The sequence below is a fragment of the Phocoena phocoena genome, chromosome 5 (assembly GCF_963924675.1).
Source record: "Phocoena phocoena chromosome 5, mPhoPho1.1, whole genome shotgun sequence".
Lineage (NCBI taxonomy): Eukaryota > Metazoa > Chordata > Mammalia > Artiodactyla > Phocoenidae > Phocoena > Phocoena phocoena.
The window spans coordinates 50,351,044-50,365,349 of NC_089223.1; the positions used below are offsets into that span (position 1 = coordinate 50,351,044).

At 41.3% G+C, this 14,306-nt stretch overlaps 1 protein-coding gene across 3 annotated transcripts in view; it reads right to left on the minus strand.

The window, feature by feature from the left end:
- The window catches only part of SLC4A4 (solute carrier family 4 member 4), a 351,925-nt gene that overhangs the window by 273,628 nt on the left and 63,991 nt on the right, over positions 1–14,306 (minus strand). For all 3 annotated transcript variants that reach the window (XM_065878162.1, XM_065878165.1, XM_065878163.1), the window contains one exon: positions 6,244–6,423. In XM_065878162.1, the coding sequence (XP_065734234.1) occupies positions 6,244–6,423 (180 nt within the window). The remainder of the gene's footprint in view (positions 1–6,243; positions 6,424–14,306) is intronic.

Here is a 14,306-nt window from a genome sequence, read left to right on the forward strand (position 1 = left end):
GAGCTAAGACACAGTGCTCCTGTACTCATCAGCATCACAGAGGAATAAACAGCAATTATTTGTACCACACAAAACACAACATTGTTGAGCCAGCTTTGTGCCACCAAAAACAGAAGTATGCCAAACATTTTTCCTCTCTGCACAGCACTGCCTTTGAGTTGCTGATGCGTCCCACCCAACTGCCCTTCTTAACCAGATTAATTTCACTGAGAAACACCAAGAAAGAGCCAGAAAGAGATCCTTTTCAGGAAAGAAGGAACAGCCCATTTGCTTGCTGGGGCCCAGAAGTGGGAATTCCAACTGTTGACTGAAGTCAAGGGCACATTTGGTAAGCAGAGTCACTTGCTAGTGCCCCTATGTTACACAAAGGCACAGCACAATAGGTATCACCTCTGCCCCGTGAAAGTCTCATTTCCTTGGTCCTTTCACCTGCCAGCCAGCATCCAGCCTGTACCACTGGCAAGTTAAGAGACTTAGCTCTCCCAAAGATGCCTTTGGGAGCCAGGAGCCAAGCTGACAGCCAAAGCAAAGGAAGAACTAGTGGGATTTTATAGTAGAAAAGGCCAGAAGAGCTTAAAAAGCAGTGATTAATGTTCACAGGGAATTAATCTCTGCAAAGTTTTAGTCTGAAGCTTTGGCATTACCTGTGTACAATGGATGGGAAAAGATGAGCTTGAAGAAAATGTTCAGAATAACCCAAAATAATAATTGCTAACCAGATACACTTCCCATTTAATACTCAGAGCACTATGAAGTAACCTCTGTCATTATTCCCTTTTTACAGGAGAGGAAACAGGAGCACAGAGAGCTTAAGTATCTTGCCAAGGCCACGCTGCTGGTATGAGCTGGGATTCGAACTCTGTGTGGCTTGAATATGTGCTCCTAACTGATATGATACACTACCTTTCCAGTAAAATTCCATCACAAGTGGCCCTTCTGAAAAGGCAAACTTTAAGTTTTCAATTACTTTTAAATACCAAAAGCCTTTGTTTCAGACCTAAAGATAAAGTACTTCCTCCTACGTACATAAGATGAAAGATAGAGAAGAGGATGAAAAAGATGGCATATTTCTTTTGTGTTTTGTTTCCTAACAGGGACAGAATCTACCTCCTTTCACATACATTCCAAAGACTCCCTTCTCTCCTACATACTGCTTCATTTGGGGGATACACAAATGGCACACAGAAAATTTTTTAAATCTTACTTTGTGATATCAGCATTAAGGGTCTTGCCTAAAAACATTTAAGAATCAAGAAAAAGTAGGAATGCACCCAGAAGAATGAGGTCAGGTGTGGGGAGGGCGCAGGGGTGTGTGTGCGCTGGGAAAAGGGGAAGTCAAATGACAAAACCCCAAATAATCTTGGCTCTTATGAAAAGGTACTCTGTTCATTTCCCCGGAAGCACCGAACAAAAGCAGCTGCCCATTTCTCTGCTTCAGTTTCCTGACTATAACTGGATCACCAATGGGCATCCATTGTTCCAGGCTCACAGAACAATGTTCACTAGCATAAATGCATCAGTTCTGGTACACATCCAAAGAGCTAAGAAAGAATACCACAAGACTGAATGTGTGTGCGCATACCCAGCGACCAGATTCCACCATGGGCAAGACATAGGTGTGCGAGGCAGTTAGCACCGCCCAGAGCCGATGCATGTGCAAGCTTGTCAAGAGATATACTACACATCAGACCACTATGCTGAACAGGATGTTCTGCTTGTAGCTCTGTTTCCCAACATTCTACACATCTTCAGAGTCTCTGCAGTCACAGAGCAGCCTGTGATTCCCCCATAAGCATCCCAGGGCACTAACAAAACGCAAAGCACAGAGGTCAGAACCATCGATGGAAGGTCACTGCACTGTGTTTGCAGAGCCTAGCTCATCCAGGACCACCTTCCCACCCAGAATGGGCAACCCTCAGAGGATGGCAGCTGCTAACTTAGGGGGAAAAAAAGTGTATGGTGGGGGAGGCGAAAGGATTATTTTTAAGGAAGAGCACAATCTAGCTTTTCTCTCCACCACCTACTCCACACACCACCTCCTCGTTCCCTTGTCTCTCCTCCTGCCTGCTCTTCCATTTCACTTGTCTCCCCCAGCCTCTCTCCCCATTGCTCATGTACCACACTTCTCACATGTGCTTTCTTCTCTGTGTCCCAAGCTGAGACACCAGCTCAGACACCACACTGAGAAGAGCAGCTGTGTGAGGACTCAGAGCTGCCACTGAGCTCGGAGGGGAAACGAGGGTGGCTAGCCTCCTCCTCAAAGCTCCAGATGCATGAGATTCAAAATGTGCATCCACTCTTTAGAAGCCCTGTCTTGAGACCAGAGCCACAGAGAAGAGAAAAAAGCATCTGTGTTATAAGTTAAATGAACCCGTTAATTATGTCATCTTCCTAATGTGCCTAAATACTGGAGGATATTTGGCTTACGTCTTGTTATAAATGTCCTTTACTATTCATTCTGTGCCTCCTTAATATGGCTTCTGAAGCTGAGCTGCCATTCTCGTCCGGAAGAGTAAGCATTTTTTTTTCTTTTTTTTTTTGCAGTACGTGGGCCTCTCACTGCTGTGGCCTCTCCCGTTGCGGAGAACAGGCTCCGGATCCGCAGGCTCAGTGGCCATGGCTCATGGGCCCAGCCGCTCCACAGCATGTGGGATCTTCCCGGACCAGGGCACGAACCCGTGTCCCCTGCATCGGCAGGCGGACTCTCAACCACTGCGCCACCAGGGAAGCCCCGGAATAGTAAGCATTTTTAAATGTATGGGATGAATCCATGTGCTCTGTGGATCAATCCCTTCCAACACCTGTGGGTGACGAGCAACTCAACACAGTCAGGAGTCGTGTACCCAGACCAAAGTACCACTTTAGCAATAGTTAAAATAATGAGGCACTTCCCAAAGTAGCATAATTAAAAGTTAGGACCAGATTGAAATGGCAAGAGAAAAAGGCAGAGCAGGGAAATATAAAAGATCATGTGTGAGGATTAAAAACAAGAAAATCAACTGGATCTTTACCTATAATGTGGGAAATAGACCAACAGAAGCAATGTCTTCCGCTGTAGTAATCAACTGCTCTTCAATAAGCATTTATTAGGCACATATATACTATGTACCAGACACTGTACTAGCTGCCAGAGATAACATAGGTGAACAAAACAAACTTGATCCTAGCTCTCAGGGAGCTTACGGTGTACCATCAGCACAAGACAAAACTGTAGGCTAACAAAGTCCCAAAGTGAAACATGTATTATGAAGGAAAGAGATAAGAAGTGAGGGGGGGCTAACACTGGAGAACCTACGTCAGAGAGAGCAGTAGGAAAAGGCCTCTCTCAAGAGACCAAACTTTAAAGCTGGAACATAAAGGGAGAGAAAAGCTAACCGGGGCCAGAATGAGTGCCCATTCCAGAAAGATGGGATTGCATGAGCAAAGGTCCTAAGGCAGAAAAGGTTTGGGCACCACTGAAAAAAATCACCGTGGCTGAATTAAAGTGAACAAGGAGCAAATAACACAAAGGACTCTGGTGAGACACGGTGGGCCCTAACGCCCAACCGAGATTTCATTCTAAGGAGTGAATGGCATGACCCAATTTAAACTTCATGATGATCACTGCTGCCACTGTGTGGGAAGAGACTTGAAAGGCGGAGTCTGTTGCAGTTGCCTTAAGCAAGAAATAAGGATTCCCTGGACCACACTGTGGCAGCCAAACCAAAAAAGAGTAGACAGATTCAGACATATTTTAGAAGTAGAACCAACAGAAGTCATTGATGGATTGCATATGGAGGTGACAGCAAGGGAAAAAAATCAGAGATGATTCTCATCAAGTTACTCTATTTCCACGTGGGGCTTCTTCAGAAGTTACAAGCATGACCTGCTACAATGCCAGGCCCTTGCAAGAATCTAGTCTAGAGGACCTGGTATGTCTGTAAACATAAGTTAACTCAAAAACCCAAGATCCAAGAACAACATAAACTGGGTGGGGCTGTTCCTGACAGACAGTAATGGCAGGTATTTCAGTGAGTTTTCCCATAAGAATTTTATCTTCATGTTGGTGTCAGAGCCCTGTAGCTTCCGCCAAATCACAGATTGAAATGTCTTTCCATATCTGAGTGCAACAATCTTAAGTAGAATTGCACCAGATAAACCAGCGACCAATCTCGTTAGTCTCCATGATAAGCAGTGGAGAAAATACGGTAATTTCTAAGAGGATCTTCATGTCAAATTGGATGCCTCATGTCAAATATGTCACAGGCATATGACAGCATAACTTAGTGACTAGCAGAAAGTAACAACTATAAAATACAAATTTATAAATCATTTCTTTATTATCATTGTCCTTAACAATGACGTCTCCATAGGATCGCTTCAGAAACCAAGTATACAACCCAATCCAGTACTCCCCAGGGAGGAGACCTCTGAGGGTAAAGAGAATGAACTGCCTTCCTTATTTTACATGTTGTACTCAAACTGGTCCCCCAAATGCCACAGAAAGCCACAGGAACCCCGTGGGAGAGACAGGTTCAGTCTCAGTACCTTTCTGACCTGTTTATTCACTATTACCTACTTGAGTATTACTGGCATTGTTTCCACTGCCCTTCCTAAAAAGCTATTACATAATTATCATCTCAAAATCCCTTGGCCCATTTGTGTAGGTGAGCATCTCTTTCCTTTTTAGTATTTATAGTGATGATGCACTCTTGTTCTTAAATTGCAGAATGAGAGATTATGAGAGAGAGAGAGGGAGACAGAGAGAGACAGAGAGACAGATCACACACACACACGCACACACAGTGGAGACGCACCTCTGATTCTGGCTTAGGCCTTGCCAAAACAGATAGCAAATGGAGATAAATAGTAGTAATTTATTTGGAAAGGGATGTTATCTTTTGTTCCTCCAGACTATTAACTGTGAACTTTTTTGGCTGCATTTCAAGGAGTTTGCTTGAAACAGACCCCATTTTTTTAGTCAACATATGAACAGTTCCTTTCAGAAAGGCTCTCCCCCAACATTCCAGTGAAAAGCACAGAACTCTTGCCTCCTGCCCTCTGGTCCCATCTAAGTCTTACATTTATTCCAACACTTTAAAATTATAATATAGTGGAACATCTCCAAACTGTCCTCAAAACTTTCCTCTTCAATTTGGTGGTCCACCTGATGGCTCCTCTCAGCATAAGTACCTCTCTAGCTGCTAAGCCACCTGTTCAGCTCCAGGAGAGAGACTATAAAAAAAAATTCACAGATCCACACCACTACACTTCACACCCTCTTTAATTTAACTCTGTAAATTCACTTTTCAACACACCTGAGCTGTTAATTCTAATTTGGCCTCTCATCACCTGCAAAGACTGAACTGGATCTTTATCTCCACCACCCATAATAAAGCGTTCTATTGCAGGTTCCAGACTTCTGCAAGTGTAGCAGAGAGGAAGAACTGTGCTGAGAGCTCTGCCAACATGAAAAGCTGTCACTATGTAACTCCTGTTGGGGAATCTTCCCAAATTGGCATATGTTTCTACTGCTTCTCCCTTCTACAGCATATATTCATGTTCCCTTCAGCCACAAAGCTGCCCCGATAGCCAAACGTTCTCCATATCAAAAGGAACCAAAGCAAGAGACACATACACCTAAACACACATCCACCCTAGCGTTTGAATCCAAGGATGTGCTTTGACCTCCTGCTATTCTGTTCCTAATAACACCTCTATCCAAAGTATGATATCTAATAGGTTCAACCTTTCAAGAGCTGTGTCACTCTATATCCTTCTCTGATTTTCAGGATGCTTTCCCACTATTCCTTTTTAAATCAACCTGGCTAAATGCCACCTATATTCCTATAAATGTCATATATATACATATATATATATATATTTCTCATCTTGACCTACTATCTTAATACAACCTATTGCTAAGCAGGAACAATCCAAAAATTTCTTGAAGAATCTCCCAGTTACTGTTGGTAACTGCAGTTAAATACTATCTATAACATTCTGTCCTCCTTCACTAGTCAAAACACACAACCACGCCTAAACTCTGTCACATCTTTTCTGACCAGCTCAGAATTTTACCAGATCTCCTCCTAGACCAACCTGCTGGGACAAGAAAAGCCTCTCCAGAGACATTACGCTTTAGAGGCCACCACTCCAGTATCGCTGCGTCCCTCCCTGTTAGCCACAAGATCTTGACACGTGTCTTTCCCCAGGCTGCGGGAGTGAAGCAGAGAGAGGCACCCACACCCAGGGAGTACTCACTGAGAGGCTTTAGGATGCTGCTACTGGACTCATCCGCGTTCTCCACATCGGACTTGTCAGAGTAGTTCTCAGAGATTCTCTCCTTTTCCTTCTTTTCTCTGTGCCCTGCCTTTCTCTTGTGACGTCTCCTTCTCCTGTAGCTCTTTGGCACATGGACCCCGATGTAGATGGTGTGGTGGCCTGAGGAAGGTACACAAATCACCAGTCATTTCAAATCACAGTCTCCTCTGCACAGAAATTGCACAAGACCCACAGGTCAGAAAAAAATGTCTATGAATTCAACACTACCATTCCATATTTGACAAATAAACTGGAAAAATAAAATCTTCTCCCAATTTTCATTGCGCTAGACTGTAAATCAACCTGTTGGCTGGCACTAGGATTCAGTGACGGTGTGCTCTAATTCTATCCAGAGAGCCCTCTTTGTTTAGGAAAGTCAAAGAATACTGAACCGGAAATCAGGAATCCTTGATTCTGGCCATACCTCTGCCATCAATGAGCTATCTGACCTTGAGCCTGTCCCTTAGCCATTCCAGGCCTCAATCTCATCATTTATATAAAGAGAGGCTTAAATTGGGTAATCCCTAGAGGCCCTTCCAGTGCTAACTTTCCTGGAATCTGTGATTATACTGAACACAGTGATGAAAAAGGAGCTCTTGGAACTGTAGGGAGGGCGGGGGTAGGGGGGAGATCTAACTCAAAGGTCAAGAGGTCATTCTGCTGGGTATAAGGTTTTACACTAAAACTTATTTTACCCAATCAGCAGAATAGAGACTTAGAACTGGGACAAACTAAGAAAAAATAAGACATACTTGGAGAGAAAATTTTAGAAATACTCAAATGTTCACACTAGGAAACAGCTAAAATGAATGTCAGCTACAGTGCCATTCTCATTTTTCTTTTTTCGTTTGCAAAAGTTTCTAAAAACTGGTTGTTGCAGTGATAAAAATAAACCCAGCCCAGTAAAGATTGCCTTGAAGAGAAGGGCATGAGGAAAAAAGATTGTGAAATGCTTTTAGTTCTCTAGATGGAAGGAGCTGCAAAACTGACAAGTGGTATTATTTTTACAAAATCTGATAAGACAGAAAAAAAAAGGGAACTCAAAGTTCTACATTTTTTTTTTAATTGGAAAACTTTTACTTTCACTTTATATACGGTCTAACTTCTGAATGCGGGAACCACCATTTCGGAAGTAATGTGAAAACTACTTTTTTTTTTGAATTGCAAATAGGAATTGCAAAAAAGATGAGATAATCTACGGATTTCCTTTCCCATTCTGGCATTATTCCTTGATGACCACTTTACAGTGCTGCAGACAATATCACACACCCACATGCAATACACATACATGCAAATGTCTGATGTAAATGCTGTGAATTCCTTTCCACGGTAACTCATCAGGCATATCTAAAAACACCATAATCCACAGGGTTGTTCCCTTAAACTGGAAGGATTAAAACAATTATATCAAGAAAGAGGTTCCAACCAAGGAATGCAGAACCCTAGGTTAATGGGTAAGCATTCAAAAGAAAATATCTCATACTTGGAATGAAGTTGGAGGCATCTACATAAAACATGAAGCACCAGCCCCCAGCACACACACAGATATGCACACAGACACACACGCCAACTCAACTACTAAAAAGCACAGTGAAATTCTCCTCACAGAATGTGTGCCAATGAGAAATTTATCATGTCTAACCATTTACAAGCAAATTGTTCTCATGGGAAAGCTATATTATAGTAGGAAGTAGGAAATGTCTCAGAAACAATGTGAATTAAGAAACAGTGTCAATTGTTTCCTGCCCTCCAGTTACTGAGGGAGTCCTGCAGCTTTATCTCAAGTCACACAATATATGTAAGCAAAGCCAACCAATTTCTTCAGTAAATCAAACTCTGAAAGCTTGATTGCCTTCGTTCAAGAAATAGGAAAACATCATGAAAAAAACTAAGAGGTTGAAAAAAAATTTTTTAACCTGTCACATTAAACATTTTCTTATTTTGTTATACAGCAGAAACTAACACACCATTGTAAAGAATTATACTCCAAAAAGATGTTCAAAAACATATTTTCTTATTAAAAAATGGTAACCAAGCAATAAAAAAAAATGTAGTGGCTAAGCAACAAGCAATAAAAAAAAATGTAGTGGCTAAGCAACATGAGTCAAATTGATGTTACATAGAAAGATTTTTTTAATGTATTTACACAAATCTGCATAGTATATTTGATAAATCATTTAAAAGACAGTTTACATGGGCTGATAAGATTTTAAGGTAAGATTTCTGGCTATAAAGTGTTGTTGTCAACCCAACAAAAGAGTTGGGACGATTCAGAAGGTGAGTTTTCAAAGCCCAGGAGAGAAAGGTACCTTACCTTCAGAAACCTAACCGGAGTCGTCATCACCATAAAAATGGTGCCACTGTATACGCATCATGATCACAGGCCTCCTCCCTGCCTTAGGAATAAGATTCAGCTTATCCCCATCTCTTCCCGCCCCTCCCTCAGATGCTCCCCCAACCCCGCCGACTTTCCCACAGGTGGGGAAGTTTCAGACACGATGCTGCACCATGAAGCCCAGGTACCAACAGTGAATATGGTTCCTTTTAAGACAGCCCGGGGCTTCCCTGGTGGCGCAGTGGTTGAGAGTCCACCTGCCCATGCAGTGGACACGGGTTCGTGCCCCAGTCCGGGAAGATCCCACATACTGTGGAGCGGCTGGGCCCGTGAGCCATGGCCGCTGGGCCTGCGCGTCCGGAGCCCGTGCTCCGCCACGGGAGAGGCCACAAAAGGGAGAGGCCAGCGTACCGCAAAAAAAAAAAAAAGACAGCCCCTATTTCAGACATTTTTATCAGCTTTATTAAGGTATAATTCTTCACATACCATAAAGTTCACTCATTTTAAGGGTTCATATTCAATGACTTTTAGTATATTTACAGCGTTGGGCAAGCATCACCATAATCCAATTTCAGAACCTGTCGACCAATCCAAAAAGATCCCTCATGCTCATCTGCAGTCACTCTCTGTTCCCTGTTCCCACTCCTATCCCTTACTAACACTCTTAGGCTTTTTTTTTTTTTTTTTGCGGTACGTGGGCCTCTCACTGTTGTGCGGCCTCTCCCGTTGCAGAACACAGGCTCCGGACGCGCAGGCTCAGCAGCCATGGCTCACGGGCCCAGCCGCTCTGCGGCATGTGGGATCTTCCCAGACCAGGGCATGAACCCGTGTCCCCTGCATCGGCAGGTGGACTCTCAACCACTGCGCCACCAGGGAAGCCCTCTTAGGCGTTTTTTTATACTCTCAGTGATGGCCTCTGGGAAGCTACAATTCTCTGGTAACCACACGGCTATGAATTTTGGGGGGGATCCTTACAGCACAGTAAAATAGAATACGCCTTGGGTGAGGAAGCTCACGCCTTGGGTGAGGAAGCTCTCGCCTTCCAAGAGCTGCCAAACGAAACCAGGGCACTGAGCTGAGCAATTCAAAATGCAAAGCATTTTCCTTTTCCTCTCGTACATTACTGGTAACTACATTTTCCTTTTCTGTCTTTGTTCAGATAAAGGAAAAGGAACAGGGTCCTGAGGTTAAACAAGCCTTTAGGACCTCAGAGGCAGTGTTTGTGTTTCATCAATTACTTCTCAACCTCTTTTCATTTCAGCTTCTTTGCCCACCAGAAGAGAGGAAGGCAGCCTCACTTTGGTGACTGGGGGAAAGGCATGCTTTCTCAAAATGATGACCAAATCGTTCATAAGCTGTATGTGCTAAGTACCAAAAATACCAGAAATAAAATAAGCTGGAATGAAAGCATTCTTACCACCTCCACAAAATACCTGTCTTTAGAGTCAATAGAAGCAGCATTACTGATTTTTTTAAAAAATGCTATTGTTGATAAGAATATCATAGGTGATCTCAATATTTATTTTCATTAAAATATCTTTACCTGTCTCAGAGATAGGCCATGAAGATTGATGGCTATTTTTAAAATTACAACTCCCCAAATGACACCAAGCGGTGGAAGGTGTAGTATTATTTTACATGTAAAATGCAAAGGAGAAACTTGATAGACAAGATTTCTAATTCAGCAAGAGTCTACAAAACAGTAAGATGCTCAGAGAATCAGGGACGATTACCTGCTTAATTTATGAGTGAATTTTAGGCGCAAAAGAAAAAAAATTCTCTGGTAGAAATGTCAGTAAAAACTTCTTCCAAAGATAATGTAAAAAGAAGAAGGAGCAAAAGAAAAATTTTAATAGGTAGAATTCAAAAGGAAATGGTGATTGTTTTAAATGTTATTAAAATAAAGGTTACATTCTTGCTACTCAAAATTTTGTAAAGTAAAACTACTGGAATCTACATTTGACAGTGTTCACTTAGGTGTGAGTCAAAGGGCATTCAGTCCTTGATTTGGCAGTGGCCTCAGTAACATGTGTTCAAATAAATACCCTGCATGCCTTTCTCTGACAGATGGTGCAAGTTCCCAACAAACTCTAAATGTCTTGGGAATATCTCACAATCCATCCACAGCCAGTACTACTGGGAAGAAAACATGGTTTTCCTGGTTATCTCTGACCATCAGAAATCATCACTAGGTGATCCCTGTTTCTTCCATCCTCACGTGCTCCACCTCAGGTGAAAGCAGAAGTCCTGCCATGTTATCATGTCCACTTCTCCCAATTCCTAAAATATTTCTAAACTAACAGCACTGAGAGCTGCTATCATGATTTCAGGCCACCAGAGAACTTTTACAGCTAGTAACTCTGTAGCCATTCATGTTAAAGAGGCTTTCACATATACCCACTTCCCTACCAATGATGATTTAGGACTTTGTAGAATCAAACCCATCAAATGAGCCAAACTAAAATTTTTGCAGTGGACTGAGTGGTTAACAACATATGCCTCTCTATGCAGGATAGATCATTAGCTCCTTTAGGAAACATGGTGCTGTGTTTATACATACAGATGATAGCAGCCATTTATGGAATTCTTACAAATATGCCAGGTTCTGGCTAGGTCTCCTACTTCTATTACCTCATGCAATCCTCACAACTGCACGAATTAAATACTGTCATTATCCCCATTGTACAGGCAAAGAAACCAAGGTTCAGGGAAGTCAAGGGTATTGTCACCCGCTAACCCAATAAAATCCCACAGGAGAAATATCTCTCAGGTCTCAACATCAAGAAGAGTGAGTGCTTCATTACTGCTTTGGTAGTGCTTTGTTTGTTTTTAGTAATGTACACTATATTTACACTACCTTATAATTGACTGTGTTTCCTTCCTCATGCTGACTGCTAGAAATAGAAGAGACAAATCTCGGGCCAACCGGTAATAGGTAGACAGAGTTTCGTGACGTGAATTTTAAACATGAACCTTGCTATTCCAACTTTTTACCCGTTATTTTCCCTTCACATTAAACCTTTTTGGAATAAAGCAGTATGTAAATATTTTTTAAGACCTGAGATGTCAGTACGGGGGGTAGAAGCTGTGGATGGCTGGGGGTGGCTGTGAGGGAAGGTAGATTTCTAGGCAGAGATTCTACTTGTCCTCTAGTGATCCTTTAGCTACAGTTAAATCTATAGGCCTAAATCTCTGCCCAGAAATCTACCTTCCCTCACAGCCACCCCCAGCCTCCTACAGAACTTCTCTAATACTGAGGGATGTTCCCAATTTGATTTTTATCCACATTGTTGCTCTTTCTATAATCAATGGAATTTCTGTTCTCTCCAGTTCGAAGCAAAGATTCCATGACACTTGGCAATTTACATCATTCTTTCAGAACTAATCAGCAATATTCCCCAAATATAAATTAAATTCTGCCTTCTTTGGCTTATCTAAAGAACAAAATTGAGTTATTTGTAGTGAGGTGGATGGACCTAGAGTCTGTCATACAGAGTGAAGTAAAAGAGAAAAACAAATACCGTATGCTAACACATATATATGGAATCTAAAAAAAAAAAAAATGAAATAAAGATGCAGACCTACTAGAGAACAGACTTCAGGACACGGGGTGGGGGGAAGGGTAAGCTGGGACAAAGTGAGAGAGTGGCATGGACATATATACACTACCAAACATAAAATAGATAGCTAGTGGGAAGCAGCCGCATAGCACAGGGAGATCAGCTCGGTGCTTTGTGACAACCTAGAGGGGTGGGATAGGGAGGGTGGGAGGGAGGGAGATGCAAGAGGGAAGAGATATGAGGATATGTGTATATGTATAGCTGATTCACTTTGTTATATAGCAGAAACTAACACACCACTGTAAAGCAATTATACTCCAATAAAGATGTTAAAAAAAAAGAGAGAAGAAGATAAAATAATGATAATTAAAAAAATAAAGTAACCTGGTCTTATGCCAAGATGCCTAAAACACGTTGTAGCTATTGCCGAGGGGGATATAGGGGAGGGAGGCAAATTTAAGAGATATGTATTATTTCTTTTCAATTATGAAGAGAACACTGTTGGAAGAGGAGGCAAAGACCCTGGATGAGTGATAGATTATTAAAAAGATGTTGTGAAGACTTTACTTCTTGGACCAAAACGAATCATGAAGGTTTTTTAGAAGTACATGCATAAGAAACCTTAAACAGAATCACAGTATCAAGTCCAGATGCCACAGACGTTGTGTGTTTGGCACTTTATATAATAAGAAATAGATCAGTATGTCTAATCCTAAATACTTTAATAAATGAATTGCTAGTGTATTACTCACAAACCCATAAGAGTGTCCATAACCAGTTCTATTAAGAAATAATCATAGCAACACTGCTAATTTACTTGAGCATAAATACCAGTTCATGAAAAGAAAACTCACTTTGAAAGGCATGATGTAATTTTGCAGTTAACAGAGGGTAAGTCAGCCCTTGGTTAGATGTTTGCATGAGGGTCCACACTTCAAACTGACACCACTACTCAGGACAACAGATGATTTTTATTTCTGTATTTTGGATAGGGGCAACTTTTCACATAGAAAAAAAAATAATAATGCATGTGTTTATTAATAGGTAATTGCATGCTACATATGTAATCTATTTATAGGCCATTTTGAATGCTGATTAGTAATCTATTTTATTATTAATGCTACCAATTACACTTAGGAGCAGGCATGCAAGTAAATAAATAGTAAAAGTGATGAAAAACAGGGAAATACTTTTCTTCCCGCTGAACTGCATGGGAATTTTGTTCACTGAAACCCTCCCAGAAATCCTTAAGGCAACTTGGGGTTCCCCCAAGCAAGACTGATAAGAAATCTTAGCTTGTTACCTGGTGTTTACTGAGCACAGTACTTTTAATATTTAATATTTGATGCTGATAATCACGATGATGATAACAACCTCTAGGCAAGAACAAACAGCACAAGGAAAAGGTCTCAAATAGGAGATGAGCTTATGGTGACTTAGCTAAATTCTCATCCTAAAGGACAAGCGAAAGCTCAGGAAACTTCTGCACCTGCCTTATAAGTGCTCATTTTTAGCAAAACAGTCCTAATCACAGTGTTTAGGTAAAGGTGAGGACCCTATGACCACACACTGAGGTTAAGTTTCCATTACAGCTTCCATTACTAATAGCTGATAACAGAAGCTAAACTAACCAGCACTGTGTGAAGTCTGAATTAGTGAGTATTTTTTAAAGAAATGCAACCTTATTATACTCAGTGGTCATTCATTATTTGAAGATATCTAGGCCAGAACAACCACTTGAAGGCAGTACAGGAACCTACCTTGATGAATAAACAGGACTAAAAATCACCTTATATCATTTATAAACTGCAGCTCCTGAAGTGCTCCACAATCAATAAAAAGCTGCTTCTCCAAAGTAATTTTAACTTTGCTCTAGCAAAACCTCTTTTATATTCATATCTGTAGATATAAAATACCTATATTTATACCTACGGCTATACATTTATATTGAGATTTTTATATATATATTATATTATGTTCTATTATATATATATATAATCTCTATGTATAGAGATAGGCATTTTTAAGGACAATCCGAATCCAATAGTGTCAATAAAGTGTCTTTTCCAATGTGTCTGGTGCACAAAGGTAAGTGTTGTTCTTATATC